Source organism: Phascolarctos cinereus, unplaced genomic scaffold (assembly GCF_003287225.1).
Source record: "Phascolarctos cinereus isolate Bilbo 61053 unplaced genomic scaffold, phaCin_HiC Scaffold_1;HRSCAF=81, whole genome shotgun sequence".
Lineage (NCBI taxonomy): Eukaryota > Metazoa > Chordata > Mammalia > Diprotodontia > Phascolarctidae > Phascolarctos > Phascolarctos cinereus.
Window position 1 is genome coordinate 63,064,951 of NW_027555514.1, and position 21,860 is coordinate 63,086,810.

Here is a 21,860-nt window from a genome sequence, read left to right on the forward strand (position 1 = left end):
TTTTGTTGAGAGGGCAGCACAAAAGGAAGGTAGACTGAGATAGATCTGAGTAACTGTAACCCAAAAAAGAAGCTTGGGGTGGACTCTTCTGAAGTTTCTGGGTGTGGTAACCCAAAACAAGAATGCTTTGGATGGATCTGGGGCCTGGAAGAATCAGAAATACCTTGTAGCCATCTCTGGCATTCCTAAAAAGTTACTGGGATCAAGGGACATTCTGGATGTGGACAACATTTAATCACATAAGGTTGTATTTAAACTGTGATAATTTTTCCTGAACAGTATAATAAATAATTTCCCCCACAATACCCCCCCTTTTATACTGTTTCTATGATAACTACCCTGCCTTACAACTTTTTTGCTCTCTGTAACCCCCAACCCCTTGTCTAAGAATATACTTGTGTCGGTTTTTAAGCTTTGCCAGCAGATGTCTCCATTACTCCCTCATACTTAGGACCAGCCCAAGAAAGTAATTGTTTTTATTTTTTAACCAAAACTAAGGAAGATGATCTAATAATCTGACTAAAATGAGCAGACGTACTGGAAAATGTTTTTCTCTCTCTCTTTTAGGTAGAAATGCAAGCGTACTTATTCTTTCCCTCTATGTCCCTAGGCACAAACTCCAGAGTAAAAGACTACTTTAACTGAAAATATGAAAATATCAATATTAGCCTTCGAACTAGGTTTGCTTGGTAAGCTAAAAAATCTCTGCCGTTTCCCCTAAGGTACCACATCTTTTAGAGCTCCTTCTCCTCGTCCTCCTCTTCCTCCTCCTCCATCTCTTCCACCTTCACCACCTCTTCTTCCTCCTGCCTCGCTCCTGTCCCTCCTCTTCCCTCTTCTTCCTCTCTTCCTCCTCCTTCTCTTCTTCCTCCTCTCTCCCACTGTCCTTCTCTCCTTCCCCCTTCCCCCCCCCCTTCTCTCCTCCTGGTTCCCCCTCCTCCGCAGCCGCCTCTGTATAGCTTTGGGTTCAGCACTGGACAGCTCCCTTTTCCTGCCCTGTGAAAGGAAGCTTGCTGATTGACAGATAAATCGACCATTCAGGGAGTGAGATGACTGGATGCCGACCTACAGGCCCCTCTGAGTGCTAATAAGGGGTTGGTTGTAGCAAAGCTGCCTAGTTAACGGACACTCCCCTTCACCCCCAAGACTGGAGGGAGGGAGTAAAGTGTTTCCTTGGCCAAACCTAAGTACTTCAATTAACCAATCACTTAAGCATCCTCTCCTCCATAGAGACAAGCACACCTTTCTCTTTCCCCCACCCCTTTCCCTCTCCTAAATATATTTTTGCTTCTTCAGGTTTCCTTGCAGTGCTCTGTGTGTGTGTGGGTTAGTGTGTCTGTGCGCGCGCAATCAGAGCCTCCGTGGGATGTGAATGAGGAGGAGCTTGAGTTGGGGAGGGGGGTGAAGAGGGGGAGAACCTGCCACTGGTTAGATGATGGAGCAGCGCTAGCAGGCGGCAGCAGCAGAAGCATCTCGTTAACACACCTCAATGAAAGCGGCAGTGGAAACGGATGGGGATAAAGACGTAAGCAGGCTAACTATAGCTGCCGTGCAGCGAGATGGGATGTAACCTGCTCAGATCAAGGCTGCGAGGTGCGTAATCCCCAGGGCTAGCTTATTGTGGAGAGGAGATCGCAGTCAGCATTGCCACAGGTGACTTGGTTTCCTCCTTACAGTTGCTTTGAGATTCAGGCTATTTAAAAAAAAATTCTAATTTTTAAAATCTCCACCTCCTCCCCCTTGATACCATCTTTAGAAGGAAGACTAACAATAATATTACTATTACGACTATTAATAAAAAAATTGAAAAGTGACTTCCCATCACCTCTGCTTCCCTCGCTCCGAGACAGCAAAGAGACATGGTTTACCCCTTACTCCTTTGCCTCCTGCTTGCTCAGCTGGGATTGGGAGCTGCCGGTTCCAGCCGTGACCCACCAGGGCGCCTGGAGCCCCATAGAGAGAGGACCCTTAGAGGGAAGCAGCATGGCCATCAGTCCGCCCGAGCCTCAGACTCTTCGACTCTCTGGAGCCGGTCCATCGACAGCACCATCTTAGCGCAGAAACTCTCCGAGGAGGTGCCCACGGATGTGGCCTCTTACCTCTACACTGGGGACTCCCATGAACTGAAGCGCACCAATTGCTCCAGCCGCTTGGAGCTGGCAGCCGGCCTGCCGGGGAAGTCCCCCGCCATGGTCAGCCTGCACCCCTCCTTGCACGGGGCGATGGACACGCTTATCTACGCCACCAACTTCCTCAACATGATCAATAAGTCACTAGAGCAGAACTTGCAGGACGACCTGGAGTGGTACCAGGCGCTGATCCGGAGCATCTTTGAAGATGAACCCAGCATCTCACGGGCAGCCATTACTTTTAGCACCGAGTCACTATCCTCTTCAGCCCCTCAGGTCTTCCTTCAGGCCACTCGCGGGGAGAGTCGTATCCTCCTACAGAACCTGTCCTCTGCTCACCATTTGACCAACGCCACCCTGGAGACCGAATGGTTTCACGGCCTGAAGCGCAAATGGAGGCCCCATTTACACCGCCGAGGTTCCAACCAGGGGGCCCGGGGTCTGGGCCACAGCTGGAGGTTCCGGGACAGCTCAGGGGGGGAAAAGAACCAGATCAGGTGGTCTCTGCCATACCTGGAGTGCGAGAACGGGAGTTACAAACCTGGCTGGTTGGTCACTCTCTCCGCCGCTTTCTACCGGTTCCAGCCTAACGTGGTTCCTGAATTCAGGTAGGAAGAGGAAGCAGAGGAAAAAAAATAAACAACATGCTGCTTGTGTGTGTGTGTGTGTGTGTGTGTGTGTGTTGATGCGCGCACCTGCGCTTGTAAGGGGCGCCTACTATGCTACACTGCCCCATCCTAGAGATGGGGTTGGGGACCCTCCATACAAGCATGGTAGGGAGAGGATTCCCCCCTCAACTACTCAAGAAAAAATAACCCCCTCTCTTTCCACCCTTCCTGCATGGGGAAAGGAGAAGGAAATGTGGGGTGTACTCCATCTTCCCTCAATTGGGTAGAGTTTTCGGGGAGGGGTAGGGGAGCTCCTGTTGAATTGAGGAGTTGTGATCAAACTCTGCTTTCCTCAGTCAAGTGACTATAGGGAGGACCTGCCTAGAACCCAGGGGAGAGAGCCTCTGGTATCCCAAAGGATAAAAGTGGCAGGAAATGGGGAAGGAGGGAACTTGAGCTACAGAAGCGAGTTTCTTGTTTCCGTCACTCCGAAGTCTGTAACCTCTGCCTCCTACTAGTGTTGATAGTTTGACTCTCGCCGACGTGTTATTAGTTAGTTACCGGAGCGTATAATTAACAAAGGCACAATTCCCTCCAGGGTTTTGTGAAGGGCAGCTAGCACAGGAAATAGATTCTGGGCTAGAGAACCTGGCGCTCCGGTCAGTGGACTGGCTCCCTGCGAGCTCTTAGCCCAGAGCCATCGTTGCCTTGTATCTAGGATTTTTCAAAGACCAACCTGCTTTTTACAGCTCTCTGAATTAACTCAGGGGATGGAAAGAATCAAGTTGGATTTAGGAGGTTAAATGTTGTGGAAAGGGAATTGTTGCTATTTAAAACTATGGCATTTGACAACAATGTGAAATTAGAAAAATAGCCGATTACCTCCGAAGCACCTGACCTCGAACGACCAGATTTTGGAACAACCCCTCTGAAGGGTGGGAGTGAAGACCGCTGGGACAGAGCTGAAGTAGGAAGTTCCAGGAGAGATCTGGGGTGTGACAAACATTCCCCTCAATCTGACCCTTTTCCAATTCCTTAGACTTTATAGATGGAGATTCCTGAGGGGTTTACTTTATTTGTTTATTTAATCATTCATTCATCCACTCATTTATTTATTTATTTATTTGCTTACTTATTTATTTATTTATTTATTTTTGTAATAGAATCAGAAGCCATAAAATTAGTACTTTTTTTTTTTTAAATTCTCTCTCTGTCTGAGAGCATAAAAGAGTCGAGATCAGGCAGCTAAGCTGATAGAGAGGAGGCAGTGGAATGGCCTTGAACTAGAGGAGATCTTTGCACTAGTCTGGGACTTAGCAATGAGCTTGCTGTGTAACCTTAACAGGCCTTAGGTGTAAAATCAGAGGCTTGTTCTCTATGAACCTCTTCCTTTCTCTGATAGGTGATAGCACTGAGAGGGAAAAAAAATCAAGATTTCCTTAATCAGATTTCCTTTTTATGACCTGTGCAGATTTTTTGGATTTATCTCTCTCTCTCTCTCTCTCTCTCTCTCTCTCTCTCTCTCTCTCTCTCTCTCTCTCTCTCTCTCTCTCTCTCTCTCTTCTCTCTCTCTCTCTCTCTCTCTCTCTCTCTCCCCTCCCCCCTTTTACATTTTGGACAAGTCCTCTCCCCCCAGTGCTTTACTACTAATCCTTTATCTTATTGCTTCTGCTGCACTGATCTTATTAGGAAGAACTGAGCCCAGGTGCAAGCTCCTTGCAACTAATTTGCTTAGAAGAGCAAAGATCAGTTAGGTACTGTGAGTTCCTAGTGTCTGTGACTTGCAGGAGAGCACTTTCCCAAGGCATCCAAGGCAAAAGACTCTAAGGAATTCTGGAGTTGGAATGGAACTTTTGTGCCAAAAGAATTTTACAAAGAATTTCTATGACAGAGATAGGCTTTGTATCTCAGCTCTTTGAAAGACAAACCTCTCATATTTGCTTTTTATAGCACTCTCAGTTATGGATTGTAGTTTGTTCCACATCTTTATTTTAAAGCATTTGTGCTGAAAAGATTTTAGAGCTCAGGTCAAATATTCCTGGGATCTTCAACTAGCCAAGACCCAAGGCTGAGAAAGCAGAAGGCCCCAAGTAAGCCAACAGAATGCACTTTTTACCATTCTCTTGCTTGGGTCCAGAGAACAGTTCTGAGAACAGAGCCCCTGCTGAGAGTCATTCTTCAGCTTTTAAAGACATGAAACAGGTCAAATTTAAGGTAGAAGTTAGCCAGCAGGGGTCATCCAAGTAACAGAACAAGATTCTTCTTTTGCCCATAGACCCTTTAGCATCATGCTCTATGATTTCCAAAGGTTGATGGGGGTGGAGTTTTGATACATAGCCAAAGCACCTTTCTATGGATGCCTGGAACCTGGACAGTTTAAATATTCTGTTCGATTCAAATGTTCAATTCTCAAGCATCTTTTAGGACAATAAGAGATGAAAAACAGTTAATGGAACTAAAAATAGGTGTTTGTTTTATATGTTTAAAGTAATATTTACATGAGGCTCATTCTCTTCATCTCTAAACTCATAAAAGGAAGAGTCATTTCAAACTCTTAGTCATCTAATGTGAGGTTTTTTTTGGCACTTCTTTAAAATAGCAGAGAGATATGGACACAAAAGATAATACAGTGAGACTGAAATGAATCATTTCTTGGAAACTAGGAGGCCAGTCAAGGGATTATGTTAAAAAGAATGTTTTATAACTCAGTAATTTGAAAAAATAAATCTTTAACAAAAAAATCTATTGATAAATGACATACAATATTTAGTGAAGGAAAAGCCAACAAAATATCTTTAACTCTCAATTTGAGAGTTCATAATATTTTTTCCTTACTTAGAAGATTCAGCCACTTGGAACACATTATTTGTAGAGGAAGTAAATCTAAAACATTAAATCTTGAAGTAGAAAAACTACTCAATTACTGTTATCATTTATATTTATCGCTCTAAGGAATGTCCCAAACAAATTTTTAAAATCTCCTTTCTCGATATGAGTGACAGAAGTGTATTAAGGTTCAAAGTCCAGTTTAGAACGTAGATGAGAAGCAGACATTAATTTCCTATCTATCTTTCATTCCAAAAATTTGCAAGCAATTCCATTCAACTGACTGTCTCTTGATTCATTGATTATGGACACATGATACAAATATGTTTAAATTCATTTCAGCAAAAATTAATTGAGCGCTTACTATATTGAAAGCCCTGGGCTAGAAGCAGTAGATATAGGAAGAGAGATGTAAAATGAATAAGATATAATTCTCTCAGCATAATCTTATAGAGTATATGATAATAGTAGCTAGCATTTATTTGTAGCACTTTGTAAGTTTTCAAAGTGTTTTATATCTCATTTGATCCTTGCAACAACCCTGGGAGGTAGGTGCTATTAGAATCCCCATTTTTCAGATGAGGAAAGTGAGGCAGGCAGAGGTTAAGTGACTTGCTCAGGATTATATAACTAGTAAATGTCTGAATCTGGATTTGAACTTGGTCTTCCTGATGCCAAGTTCAGTGCTCTCTCCATTTCACCACCTGGCTGTTCATCATCATCATCATCATCATCATCAAAGTAATCTTTGATGCTCTCTTGATTCCTTAGATAAAAATCATAGATCTAGAACTTGAAAGAAATTAAGATGCCATCTCATCCCAATCCTTTTATAGTTGAGGAAATTGGAGTCCAGGGAGGCTCAATGACTTGTCCATTTTGGCACAAAAAAAGATTAGAAGATGTAGAACAGTAGTATAAAATTAGTAATTGATTCTAACTTCTTCCTAAGTTATGATAGATTGGTAATGCAATTTAGTCAAGTTTATTTTCTCTAGTCCACATTCAATTGTCAATAGCAGGATTTGGGGGTAACATAATACCCTTTTTTAACCTGAGAAACCTAAACATAAACATTAGATCATGTCTAGTTGAGTCAATAAGCAACTTTTGGATAGATAAGCCCATTTGGATCATAATTCTTTCTGGATGTGAGTATCATTTCAAAATCCTGTATGACAATAAATGGTATCCTTCTGAAGGTAAGAGGTGTCATCTGAAATCAGTTGTCAAACTTTGGAAGAAAATTTGAAGCTCATGAATCACAGGTATCATAGAATCATAGAAATGTGATATCTCTATCATATTTAACCTAAACCCTTCCTAGTACAATTTTCATTCAGGGTTATCTGAATAATGGTCAGCATTCTTCTTATAGTAATTATATGTTCATAGATTTCTGGACAGTTAAGTAATTCTCAATAATTATAATCAGGTCTGGAACATGAAACATATTGCCTGGAGTGGGTAATGGTGACAAGGCACACACATCAGACCAAGGGGAAGAGTAAGTGGCAGCTAACTGAGTGCCATATGGATTGACTACTATTTAAGTGACTTATGGGGAAGTATTGATAATAGTGTCTATAAAAAGTTTTGGCTTCTATTCTCATCATGACGTATCTTAATGACTTATTGCCTCTTGTGGTACATTTGATAATCAATGAAGGGGAACAATTTCCACTGCAGAAGAGGGACCCTAAACAAAGCATATCCTGAGATTCCAATATTGTCTGTTTCTTGTGACCCACCTGTGAGGTGGGTAGCTGTTAGCTACATAAACACTTAGTTTATAGGAAACCCCAGTGGAGTAACAAGAAGACCTGTCATCCTGGTCCTTTTAGATTACAGATTCAGAGGGACCTTACAACCATGTCCTATATTTTCTTTAGATCTTTCTTTACTTTGTCTCCGGTTGACCCTGGTAATTATTGATTTGCTTATCTAAAAATAATACCAAATAATCAGATGAAACTGCTGACAATTTTTGCTAATTATCATGAAATATTATATATATACATATACATATATATGTGTTGTATACATATATAATAGCACAATAATATATATATCAATAAATATGTATCAGATTAACTTTGTTGTAAGTTTTATGTGATTACCACACTAAATCTTATTTATGTTTGTAATCTTTGTCTGTTGCTTCTCCTCTACTCACAAGTTAGATATTAGCCTGCCACATTGATCAAGATGTATTGATAAGGAAGTTACATCATTTTCTCCTTGGGTTCTCTCTAAGTATGGTTGACCTATGCTTATAGTGTGAATAATGGAAGAAAGACTGTTTAGGACTGTCCAACAGTGGGGTTACCCTTTCCTTGAGGTACTCTCAGAGTTTTCATGGAAACCTTTTTGAATCATCTTAACTTTCTTATCTTAAAAAAAGCTACCATGTTTTCAGCCATTTTGGTTGATTTTCTGATTTTCCAAGACTGTTTTTTGCCTAGCAGCTGGGGCAATGTGTAATTGTACCATTTTTCAGAATAAGCATTTGTGAATAGAAATGGGATTTCCAAAATAGTGGAATATATATTCCTGTTACTTAGGAGCCCTTAGGTATAAATGTTTCAATTCACACTTTTAAAAAGAATTGTCATGTGTCCTTGGGTTTTAATTCACCAACTTTGAATTGCGAAGAAGTTTGCAAAGATGTCTTCACTATTCTTTGGCCTACTTACTAAAGGATCACCCTTTCTTTTTCTTTTAAAACAGTGACCCTAGCTAACACACTTCTTTAAAAACAACACCCCCCCTTTACTATTTTAGATCAGGTGGCTGCTAACAGAATCAAGCATTCCACTTAAAAATAAAAATATTCAGCCAGAACAGATGAAACCTCAGTTTCTATATCTGGAGAAGTCAGCTGAAATTTACTCAAGGCCAACAGAAAGTTGCTGCCTCGCAGCTTTCTAGTCTAAGGACTACAACAAAAATCTAAACCTTCCCTCAAGATAGTTGTATAAAAGTTTTTGGAATGCCTTAACTTTCTTATCTTTAAAAAAGGCTACTATGCTTTCAGCCAATTTGGTCAGTTTTCTGATTTCCAAAGACTGTTTTTCACTCAGAAGCTGGGACAAGGTATTATCTTACTGTTTGATGAAATAAGCATTTAGAAGTAGAAATAGAATTTCCAAAATGATGAAATTTACTTGAGGAGTATAGGCTTCTCCACTGCAGAAGGAACTGGGGCTCTTGCTTATTTGGTTCTATAGTTTCAACTGCCAGATAAACCCGTATTACTTTCAGAGTTGGAAAGCCAGCTGAGTTTACTCTGCACTTGTCAGGGTTTTAAGGATTTCTCATTTCAGGCCCAATAGCACTATTAACTCAAACCTATTCTGTATTTTAATATGACATTGTAATACACAGAGATACTAAGAAGTGGCTGCTGCAATTATTTTTCAGGCCAATGTGTCTTTAGTATGAGGATGCCTATGGCTTTTAGCTCACTGCAGAAACGGGTGGATCCAATGTGCTGCTTCTTTTCAGTCCTGGGATGGCGTTTGTATGATTATTTAAGCAGAATGGTTACACAGTGCGTCAGGATCAAGATAACCTTGACAGTGTAATTGCCATTACCTGAAAAGAGGCAACTCAGTGGAAATGAGAATAGACTTTTCTGTAAATAGCTTTATTAGGCACTGATTGTATATAATCCTTAAATTTTCTTTGAGCAATGATTCTTTTATTTATCTTTTAGTCTTTTCTTCCCTTCCCTTTCCTCCATCCCCCCCCTTTTTTTTTTTTACTATTGCTAACAAGTATTTTCTACATTTGCTTTCTTATTCACCTAAATACTTACAAACCCAACAATCCTTCCCTGACATAGTGAATTCTGTAATAAAACCTTAGCTAACTAGAATGCTTATAGAAATGGATGTTCAGGTGAATTGAGTTTTCAGATTAACTGGAGTTTAAATAGAAATCCTCATTAGTTTCACATTAAAAAGACACTTTGATTGAATTAATTTATATTTCATTCATTCAAACTTTTATTCATCCACTTATTTGTGAATCCACCCCCCCCCTTCCTCCTCCCCCCTCCCTCTCCCCACCAGGCTGGAAGCAGAATGGCTACTTACTGCCCAATTCTGATTGCTAAGGGAGTTTTAACCTGTTAAATTTATGACCTGACTAATTCAAACCTTCTCTAGGCCACCTGGTGGTCCCCAGCTCCCATAAGGATCACCACATTAATCCTTAACTTTGTTTGGCCCCTTGATGGGCTCAGCTCACTGAAACTTAAACCTCTCAGCTTAAGAAATCTACCAGCCTCAACTTACTCAGTAAGCAACGATTACAGATGCATTACTACCATGCCCAGCAGCATACTTATTTTTAAAAATTTAATTTATTTAAAAAATTCTGAACTTAACAAGCACCAAATAAACTAAGCATTTCTACATGTAACATGCAGATGAATTTTCCTTCTAAATATTCAACATATTCCACAATATTTTCAAAGCTTCCTCCTGTTGTTCTGTTCTTTTCTGTGCACATGTAAGTCTACATGCAAGGCATTGTGAAATAGTGAATAGAGATCTGGCCTTTGAGTCAGGAAGACTAGGTTCAAGTTCCACCTCTGACACAAACTGGTTATATGATCCTCAACAAGTCACATAAACAGAGCCTCAGGCATCTCTGAAAACTTTGAATTGCAGAGAAGGTGAAAACCTGCATTATGGTGAAATTCCTCTCTGGGAGCTCCTTGCCCTGATAGAATCACAGGACCGTTAAAAAAAAAGAAACATCATCAACAACAAAACTTTATTCCTGGAGGAAGCACAGAATAGATTAAAAAAATCAAATATCTCTGATAATGGTTTGATATACAAGATACATAGGAAACTGAAAGAAATATGTAAGACCAAAGGCCATTCCCCAATAAAGACCAGCCTGACTGGGGCTGGCTAGACAGAGGAGGCCATGTAAGGCACTCAAAAATTAAGTTCTGGAGCAGCACTTTCAGAGCTGACAGATTGTGTTCCCTATGACATTGTTTTTGATCCTCTAGAGAGGATGGTGAAGGGATGTCAAGAGTATAGATTTTGGGAGAATAAATTTCAAAGGACTCACAGAAAGGATAGATAGGAACTTCCAGGTGAGCCTATGCGTAGGGGCTAATGTTTGCATTCTTCTCTGAAACTGTGGGCAAATCATTGAACCTCTCAGTGCCCCAGGCAGCCCTCCAAAATAATAAATTGCAAAGCAGTTGCTTGAGTGCATTGGTAGCAGTTTCCTCTCTGGGAGTTCTTTATACCCAGGAAATCATGTCCTGTCCCTTTCCCACTGCACCGGCAAAGACTTACACTTGGATTTGAAAAAAAAAATCAGCTTCATTAAGTAGAGAGTGGGGAGATGGGGTTAGGCAGTAATGTATGTGAAGACAAACCTGAGGGTTTTAGTGAAATGTATTCCCAACATGAGTCAACAGGGTTACTATTCAAGAAAGCTAATGTTATATGAGGCTTCATTGAGAGATAGTGCCCAGGATTAGGGAAATGACAACTCCACGGTAGTCTGTCCTGATGATCTGGGTGGTCATTTGATTGGCTAATGCCTTGTGCTGTGACTCAAGTTATGATTCAAGGGGCCACTGATGTATGAATTCCTAACAGCAGACGGAAGGTTCAATTATGGACCAAACCCCTGCATGAGATTGGATCCACTTATTGCTTGTTATATACTCAAACCACGAGTCCAATAACCACTCATGGAGATTGCTTTCCTCAGTGCAAGAAATACTCATATTAAGTAGTCTGTCATAATGTCTGAGTTAACAGTTTTCATTAAAGTACATTGTAACCTCTTGTAAATTTTTAGTTAAAATTTCAACCTTTTGCAACTTTTGCAAAATGTCTTACTGTACACACTTTGCCACTCCTCCTTTCTCTCTTTAATATTTTACCCTAAGACAACATATTGTAGCTTCTTTGAGGTTAGTATTAGATAACTGAGAGAAACTGACAAGGTATAGGCCTTCCAGCCAGCTAGCAATCCATTTGAGTGGAAGGTTTCTGAGGATATCAAATTTGCGTCAAGGTCAAGTTATCCAAAAGACTAATAATGAATTCAGAAAGATGAGCTCATCTACCTGCCCCCCAGGCATCAGCTCTCCCCAAAATTTTAATGTCAGATTAAGAACAATGCAGATAATTGTCAAAAATAAGAAATTTTCTCTATAAATCCTTTTTAAAAACCTTGCTGGAATGTATGTAAAATGTGAATCAGGGTTTGCTCTCACCTTTCAGTGTTTTAGTAGTAAAGTTGGCCATGTAGCTCTTCCTTTAGAGTGCATTTGTTGCTAAGTATTGGAGCATAGGCAGGAGAGACTGAATACGTCTTCAAGTACAAATCTCAAAACTGACATATCTCATCAGACTATTTTTTTTTTGGAGGACGATGTACAGTTCTACTCACCACATTTTTAGAAGAATATGGATAACTTCAATGAACATGAGGGGGACCAAGATGAAGGAAGATCTTGAAATAATGTTTATATGAAGATACATTTAAATTGCAGATAATAACTGTCTTCAGATATTTGAAGGTTTTTTTTGTGTTAGAGGAATGAATGTTTTTCTGCGAGGCAAAATTCATAGCAAAGAATGAAAGCTGCAGAGAAGCCAATTTAGGCTTGGTGCAAGGGAAAATTCCTGATAATTAGATATATTAATCTATGAAAACATGGGGGCAGCTAGGTGGCTCAGTGGACACTGACCCTGAAGTCACAGTCAGAGGGGTGAGCTCAACATACCTAATAAACCCAGTGGGCCTCAGTGAGGAGTGTGACAGAAGGAACACCAACTGGAACAGGTCTGGGGGCGTGCAGTCAAAGTGAAAGTGCTATCCACTTCATAATCCTCAAGGGCATCACTGTACTCTACTAATGGAACACCAACAATTGCCATCTGTACAACTGAGTGAAAAGTCAGCAAAATTCTACTCACTTCAAGAGCTTCATAGGACATGATATATTCTGGTAATGGAGAGCTGGAGTCACACTAATGATACAGTGGTTTTTTTTGGGGGGAGTCCGTAGTCATTAATACAATGACAAGCCAAGGCATAATACTTTACTCTCTTTATGTAAAGTATTTTATAATACTTTACTCTCTTTATGTAAAGTATTTTATAATACTTTACTCTCTTTACTGTGTATATATAGTCAAATGGATTTGGGTATATTGCAAGAGTCCTTCTACAGTGTGAATTGCAAGCCTTTTTCAGGGAAAAAAAGCAAGCTTAAAAAAAACATAAGAAAGCCATGCTGACCTTGAAAGAGAAAATGGAGATCTGGAATAACTTGAAAAGGGCAAGAACAGGACAATTTTGATGGACTGATGCAATACTAGTTAACATATTTCTGTGACATCTAGGCTCAGAAAAGGATATCTGCATAAATTATTTGCAGATTCCTATTCAAATAAAGCCACTGATCACTGTTATACTACGTGTGGCTAAATTAGAGCATTTAGATTTTGTCTTATATGAAGGGTTTTTAGTAAGCATTTATTAAGCCTTTAAGCAGTGGGTCTACAAATACAATTCCTTCCTTAAAGGATCTTACATTCTTTCAGGGAAAACACCATGTACACATGTAAATAATATAAAATATGCTCCAAGTAAATATAAGGTTATTTCTGTGGGGTAGGGGTTTGGGGAGACGTATTTAGTAGAGGGAAAGATCAGAGGGTGCCCTTATCTTTGGCTCAATACTGATTAAAAATATAAATAATTTCATTATTATAATATGTAATGGAAAATATGAAGAATACAGAGAAGCATGGGGAGACTCTCATGTACTGATGAAAAGTAAAGCAAGGAGAACCAGGAAAATGATATACACAATGACTACAAAAATGCAAGTGAAAATAACAGCAACAAAAAGAAAAACTGAATGCTGAGTAATTATAACCAACAAGTTTGGTCCCAAAGAAGAGATGTGATAATGTTATAGATTCTCCTAAAATAAACTATGGCTTGCCATCTTACCCTACTGAAGTCTTTGGTGATTGAGAGTTTGAGATATCCTGGTGCTTTCAAAGGTTCCATATCTGGACCATCCAGTTAGAGGATACAAGCTTACATATGGATGCATGGATGAATGGATGGATAGCGAAAGTCTTTGGACTGGCTCTTTGCTGTTTTTGTATCTCTAGTGAAGGAACATTTCAGGACCATAGGCTTACCTGAAGACAGACAGCAAAGCTATCCTATTACTGGAAGACAGCTCATCTAGAGGAAGTCCAGGGCACAAGTTAAAGAGTTACTGAGCTGTAGACTTTTTCTTTCCCTGAACTCTTCCTGGGCTTACCTCAGTTTTCTCACCCTTAAAACATGGATGATATTATCAGTGAGTGACCTCCCAGAAAATGGTTATTTGTAAGCCCCAAGGGGGCAAGGAATATATTTCCTAGCATCTTGAGCATCTAGTCTAGTGGCTGACACATAGTAGGAGCTCAGGGAATTTTTTTACTGCTGCTATTTTGGGTTCATTGTATTAAAAAAAAACTCCTAAATCAATGTTGGCACCAGCATTGCTCTGCACCATTTAGGTTGATTTTAAAATAATTTTTTGCCTCAGCTTTTTTCTTTCCTTAACCATCCTATTTTACCTGCCACTTTCTCTTCTCTCCTTTCAATGACTGCCATTCTGTTTGTTTCCTGCTCTGTTGCGTGAGGTTACTAGTTTCCTTTCAGTGCCAGTTCAGCTACAGCAAAAGCATCAACTTCGATCTTTTTCTAAACGTTTTACACCTAACGGTCATAAAAAGAAAACAAAGAAATAATGAAACTTGAGGAGGAGGAGGCTTGAAATAAAGATTCCTGCACCTAACTTGGTGCATTCCTGGTACACAAGGTTGAGTCTGTAAAATACTCCTAAGACATGGAAACCAGGTGAAAAGAATGAAAGGAGGGGTGAACCCACAGACCCTGGATTATGGTGCCAGCTCACTTGCGATGAAACCCTACATGTCCCTGACTTCTTGGAGGCTGACTGGTTCATCTCATCCATAATTTCATGCCATGTGATCCCTCTTGCCTTTTGCAGTGAATTCCATGACCTTAAGGGTTGGGACTGTCTGGATGAACAGCCAACTGAAGGCACAGGTAAGAGCAGAAGAGAGTAGAAAAATGAATACCTGAGACAAAACTGCAGAGGAGCATTTGCTATAGGTCTAGGAGGAAAAAAAAGATGTATATGGGTAGATGTACAATGGAGGCATCTAACTCTACATCAGGGACATTAGCAACTAAGAACTGTAATTCTATGTTTCAAGAAATAATATAAAAAAATTCCACCTTACCATAAAAGCAGAATTCAGTCATTAGCTATTGACCTCTATTTCTTAGAACAAAGTCCTTGCTTCTTGTTACCTGTGCGATGGTGTATAAAACTTTCCCTGAATCATAAGAGAGGGTAATATATGCTTGTTGATTTCTGCCCATTCTCTCCCTTTGTCTGTGTCACTTTCTTTTTATCTCTCTGCTTCTATTTCTCTTTCTTTTTGAATATGGACCAATAAAGTAGAATTGAGAGTGCTAAGTAGAACATGAATCTTAAGAAATCAGATTTTAGTGGCTAAAGGGAAATCAGTAGGAAGGACCCCATGGGAAGCAGGTCCAAGGGACAAGAAAGTCAAGGTTCTTTGAAGGAAAAGAGTTGGCAGTACCAGCTAGGTAGACTAGGTTGCTATCTATAATTGTGTGTGATTATAGTGTATCCTGAAGCCTCCTTATTGTCCAATTGCTACCTGAAAATCTCCACCTTGAAAATCCTTATCCTGGAGATATAGAAATTATTTATTTTAAAATTAAATTAAATTAAATTTTTTAAATTTAAATTTATTTATTTTTAGTTTTCAACATTTACTTCCACAAGATTTTCAGTTTCAAATTTTCACACCATCTTGCCCTTCCCCCCACACTAAGATGACATTCATTCTGAATACCCCTTCCCTAGTCTGCCCTCTCTTCTATCTATTCCTCCCTTCTCTTATCCCCTTCCCCTTATATTTTTTTGTAGAGCAGGATAGGTTTCTGTACCCCATTTCCTGTATTTCTTATTTCCCAGTTGCATGTGAAAACATTTTTTTTAAACATGTGTTTTTAAAACTTTGGGTTCCAAACTTTCTCCCTTCCTCCCTCCCCACCCCCCTCATTGAAAAGGCAAGCAACTCCATATAGGTTATACATGTGCAGTTAAGCCAAACACTTCCATAGTAGTCATGTTGTGAAAGACTAACTCTATTTACCTTAATCCTATACTGCCCCCCCCATTTATTCTATTCTTTCTTTTGACCCTGTCCCTCCTCAGAAGTATTTCCTTCTGATTACCCCTTTCCCAATCTGCCCTCCTCTCTATCATTCCCCTGCTCTCTTGTCCCCTTCCCCCTATTTTCCTGTAGGGTAAGACAGATTTCCATACCCAATTGATGTGTATGTTATTCCTCCTTAAGCCAAATCCTATGAGAATAAGATTCACTCATTCCCTCTCACCTTCCCCCATTTACCCTCCACTGTAAGAGCCATTTCTGTTATTTGTGAGATAATTTACCCTGTTCTACCTCTCCCTTTCTCCTTCTCCTAGTATAATCCTCTCTCATCCCTTAATTTTATTTATGACCCCTTCATCTTCAACTCACCCGTGCCATCTCTCTCTCTCTCTCTCTCTATCTATCTCTCTCTCTCTCTCTATCTATCTATCTATCTCTCTATCTATATCATACATATAATTTTTTCCCTCCAACTACCCTAATACTGACAAAGGTCTCATGAGTTATAAATATCATCTTTCCATGCAGGAATGTAAACAGTTCAACCTTAATAAGTCTCTTATGATTTGTCTTTCCTGTTTACCTCTTCACATTCCACTTGAGTCTTGTATTTGAAAGTCAAATTTTCTATTCAGCTCTGGTCTTTTCATCAAGAATGCTTGAAAGTCCTCTATTTCACTGAATGACCATTTTTTCCCCTGAAGGATTATACTCAGTTTTGCTGGGTAGGTGATTCTTGGTTGTAATCCTATCTCCTTTGCCCTCCAGAATATTATATTCCATGCCCTCCAGTCTCTTAATGTAGAAGCTGCTAAATCTTGTGTTATCCTGATTGTGTTTCCACAATACTTGAATTGTTTCTTTCTGGCTGCTTGTAATATTTTCTCCTTGACCTGGGAACTCTGGAATTTGGCTACAATATTCCTAGGAGTTTTCCTTTGGGGATCTCTTTCAGGAGGAGATCAGTGGATTCTTTCAATTTCTATTTTGCCCTGGTTCTAAAATATCAGGGCGTTTTCCTTGATAATTTCTTGAAAGATGATGTCTAGGCTCTTTTTTTGATCATGGCTTTCAGATAGTACAATAATTTTTAAATTCTCTCTCCTGGATCTATTTTCCAGGTCAGTTGTTTTTCCAATGAGATATTTCACATTGTTTTATTTTTTCATTCTTTTGGATTTGTTTTACAGTGTCTTGATTTCTCATAAAGTCACTAGCTTCCAATTGCTCTATTCTAATTTTTAAGGAAGTATTTTCTTCAGTAATCTTTTGGACTTCCTTTTCCATTTGGCCAGTTTTGCTTTTTAGGGCATTCTTCTCCTCATTGGCTTTTTGGACCTCTTTTGCCATTTGGGTTAGGCTATTTTTTAAGGTGTTATTTTCTTCAGTATTTTTTTGGGTCTCCTTTAGCAAGCTGTTGACTTGTTTTTCATGATTTTCTTGCATCACTCTCATTTCTCTTCCCAGTTTTTCCTCTACTTCTCTTACTTGCTTCTCAAAATCCCTTTTGAGCTCTTCCAAGGCCTGGGACTGATTCATATTTTTCTTGGAGGCTTTGGATGTAGGAGCTTTGATTTTGTTGTCTTCTTCTGGTTGTATATTTTGATCTTCTTTGTCACCAAAGTAAGATAATATAGTCTGACTCTTTTTGTGCTTCTCATGATCCCAGTCAATTACTTGAGTTTTAAACTCTTTGTTAAGGTAAGAGTCTACTTCCAGTGTGGAGAATGTACTGTCCCAAGCTTTGGGGGTTTGTACCGTTGTTTTCAGAGATACTTGTAGGGACCTGTACATTTTCAGTTTTTCCAAGGTGGCATGATAAGGGTTTACTCCTTTCCTGGCTTGTGCTCTGGTCTATGAGTGACCATAAGCAGTCTTTTCTGCCTTGGAATTATGAGGAGAATTTGCTCTTCCCAGCTACTACAAGCTCCACCATGCCAGTGCTTCTCCAGTCCCCAGGACCACCACCCAGAACTGTGGCCCAGATTATAAGCACAGGCAAAGCAAGAGATTCCTGCCTCAGCACTGGCAAAGAGATCCCTGCAATCCCTCTCTGATCAGCCACTGGATTCCCCCTCAGTCTGTGGGCAGGAAACAGCTGCCACCCCAGAGCCACGCTTGGGACTTGTGGCTGGAATCTAGCTTCTCTCTCTCTCTCTCTCTCTCTCTCTCTCTCTCTCTCTCTCTCTCTCTCTCTCTCTCTCTCTCTCTCTCTCACCACAGAAACAGACTTTTCCCACTGACCATCTAACTGTCTTTGGTGTTTGTGGGTTGAGAAGTCTGGAAACCATCACAGCTGCCTGAGATTCAGTACTCCTGAGGCCTGCTCCAGGTTAGCTGTAGCCTGTGCACCCATGCTGAACTGTGTTCCTCTCCCCACCCAGTGTGATATACCTTTTTGATCAACCATCCAGGTTGTCTTGGGCTGGAAATTTGCTTCATTCTGTCTTTTTGTGAGTTCTTCTGCTTTAGAATTTGTTTAGAGCCATTTTTTACAGGTATTTGGAGGGGTTTGGGGGAGAGTTCAAGCAAGTCACTGCTTTCACTCCACCATCTTGGCCGGGTTTCCATAGAAATTCTTTAAATGCCAATTAAATGTTAACTTGTAAGTATTTTTTTGGGAGAGGTAATGTACTAATTGATGAACATAAACACCAAGATTCAGAGCACTAAAAGAGATGATATCAACTCCTTTCAGGTAAGCAGACTTTTAATGGGGAATGGTAAGTCAGAGAAGAATGAGATAGGAATCAGTATAATACAGTGGAAAGATCACTCACTCCAGAGGCAGAGAACATGGCTTCAAATCCCAGCTTTGACTATGTGATCTTAGAAAAGTCACTTAGCCTCCTGAAGTCTCAGGGTTTTTATTTGACTAGATGACCTTTTAGGTCCTGTCCAGCTCTGGATCTATATCTGACGACATTAGGGTATGCAACAGAAAGTCAAGAGATACTAGGGAATGGGAAAAAGGAGCCCAGAGAAGGGAGGCTAGGTGGCTGAAGCTACTTTGCTGAATTTACAGCTTTCTTGCTAAGAATACAATAAAAAGGGAATGAATAAGACATGCATGACTATGATTACCAAAAAGGTCATAAGGAAAGATGAATTCTTAGCGGCTAAATGAATTGTGCGAGGATCTGAAATACATGGGAGAGTCACAAAAAAGTAAGAGATAATATTAATGCTAAAACATATTTACACAGTGCTTTCAGATTTATGAAGTGCTGTCCTAACAATACTCTGATACTGTGATATGTTGTATAAATATTGTTGTTGTATGGTTGATTAGGTGTGTCCAACTCTTTATGATGTCATTTGGGGTTTTCTTGGCAAGGACACTGGAGTGGTTTTTCATTTCCTTCTCCAGTTCATTTTACAGATGAGGAAACTGAGGCAAACAGAGTTAAGTGACTTCCCCAAGGTTACCTAGCTAGCGTCTGAGGCTGGATTTGAGCTCAGGTTTTCCTGAATCCAGGCCTGGCACTATACCCACTGCATCATCCAGGTGGCCCAGTATAAATATTACTCTTCTTTTACAGATGAGGAGACAAGTTCAGAGAAGATAACACAACTAGTTAGTATTGGAGCCAAGATTTGAACCTAAGTTTCCTTCTTCCTAATCCTGTATTCTTTCTACCATAGGTTATAGGCTAAATAGCTATTCAAAAATCTGAAACTTTTTAGAATTAAATCAAAAAGTTATTTGAAAGTAGAGGTTGGAGATGGATCTTATCCAGTTTTGGGTCTCATTGTCCTCTGAAGTATTGGGATAATAGAACATACAAACTAGCTGCTCTCCTATGGGGGTCAGTAAACTCTAGTCCTTGGACCAAATCTGTCTCTCTGTCTGACAGATTTGTCCTTCTGACCATCATTTACTGACCCCTAGACTCTCTATCTTGTATACTCAACCAAGTTACTAAGTCTATTTTGTCTAATTCTAATTGGAAAACCATTCATAGGAACATCAGTTTAAGATATGGAAGGGAGTTTAGAGGTCATCATAATCCAACTAAACACCTCATCTTACCTATGAGGAAACTGAGCCTCGGAGAGCTGAAGTGACCAGCCCAAACTCATCTATGTAGTAAGTAGCAGATTCAAAGGCGGGTGGTCTCAACTCCAAATCCCAGGCTCTTTTCAGTGCACTGTCCATCTCTCATTTCATATCCCATTTTCTGGACTCCAAATTCAATAGCACCAATGAATATCCTTACTCTGAACAATTTTCTCCTAAAGTTTCTATTTCCTAAGCATTCCTATTCATTGAGGTTTTGCTGTGCTTGAGATGAGCATATTTGCAGCCTGTCCTGATTATGCTTGGTAGCCTGTAGTTTTTCCAAAGTTTATAGGCATTAGAGCTAAAAGGGATCTTAGAGATCTGGTTCAATATATTAATTTTACAAGTTGGTGCATTGAGGACCAGAGACACAAAGCTGCTCACCTAAGGTTATACAGGTAGTAAGCAGCTGCTACAGGATTTGAGTACAAATCCTCTGACTCCAGACCTTGTTACTAGATTGCACCTGGCTCTCCCTGTTTCACACTTCAAATTTTCACATAGATTATATAGGTCTTCCTAAAGAAGGCTGGACCTGATTGCCAAAAAGCCTTCCAAGAACATGAAGCCATATAGAAGACGTTTGTCACTGTGTGAAATGTTGGCAAGCATCTCTGGCCCAGGCTTTTGAAAGGTGACCTAGGGGGGAAGAGTTTCTTTGTGTTTGAGAATGTGGTACAGTTATCAATTTTTTCGAGATCTTTTTGATTAGGGAGTACAGAGATCAGAGTTTACAATTTACTTTGCTATAGTGATGTATTGCCATGTTTAAAACTAACAAACTAGCTGCTAGGTTGGGAAAACAAGCTTAAATCAATTTCTGGCAGTGTACCTTGAAGAATATTGAGTGCCAACAAAGAGAAATAGAAGAGGAGATGACTTTCACAAAGACCTCCCACTTAAACTGGACTTTCTTATGAGGTGAAAGACCCTTTAGGATGACATTCTGTGTAATAGGAATATATCATGCCTAATTCAAAAAAAGTCTTGCTTCTAGAAATGCAGTTCAGTTGAATGTGACCCTATAGACTTTAAAAAGTGCTGCATGGCACCATTACTAAACAAGGAGAGAAAACAAAATATTTATAGTGTCAATAAGGACTAGCTTCCAATGGGAAAGCCATGCTTAGTTGCTAGATAGTCTGTAATTACCATTAATATTATTGTTAACTTATTACTCAGGTTATGGCTCAGCTAAGCTCTACTGACAAGTTGGATGAATATCAACTTGACACCATGCTGATGAGCCAACTTCTTCTATTGTGCTACTGACATTTGAATATTTGTTACTGGTTTCCAGGTGCCAGAGCCCAACCTATTTCTCAGCAGTCCACTGAAGTCTTAGGAGAATTATTTTTAAATACGAGAAATAAACTTTTACCTACCTATCCCAGACACTTACTGAATACATCTAATTTGGTCATATTTGTGTGGACACAAGATAAAGAATCTTTCAGGATTGTATAAGCATCCTTGACCTCATGGCAAACAGGACTTGGGTAGAGAATTTAGTTGAATGTAAGGATAACCATGTTTCAATGGTAGAAAGTATAATTAAATGCTGAAGCAAACAGACCAAAGGAACTGAGTTATCTCCAATCATAGAGAACTTTAAAATTAAGAATTAGCATTTTTGCTTTCATTCTTTCAGAGCATCTCCATATATGCTTGGGCCAAGCTTTAGGAAGCTGACTCTTGCTGTCCTCCTGGTAATGATACCAGGGCTCTTCTCTTTCTCTAGGGGTTTGACTAGAATGACTCTCCTTGAAGGGGCTTGGCTAGAATGACTCTCTTCTTTGTAGCTGATTTTATCTTACCTAGCCATAGTCACTGAATGGGCATTGCCCCAGTCAAACTGAGACCTGGGCAAGAACTTGGTTTAAAAAGGCCAAGGTCTCCCACTGCATCTGGGCCATCTCTAGCTGTCCTTATCTAT

General features: G+C 39.9%; 1 protein-coding gene across 1 annotated transcript in view; it reads left to right on the plus strand.

Annotated features, from left to right (window-relative positions):
- The first annotated feature begins 1,382 nt into the window (after nt 1-1,382).
- The window catches only part of GPR158 (G protein-coupled receptor 158), a 425,355-nt gene continuing 404,877 nt past the window's right edge, over nt 1,383-21,860 (plus strand). Inside the window, exon 1 of the mRNA XM_020978227.2 lies at nt 1,383-2,737. Coding sequence (XP_020833886.1) covers nt 1,860-2,737 — 878 coding nt within the window. The 5' untranslated portion in view covers nt 1,383-1,859. The remainder of the gene's footprint in view (nt 2,738-21,860) is intronic.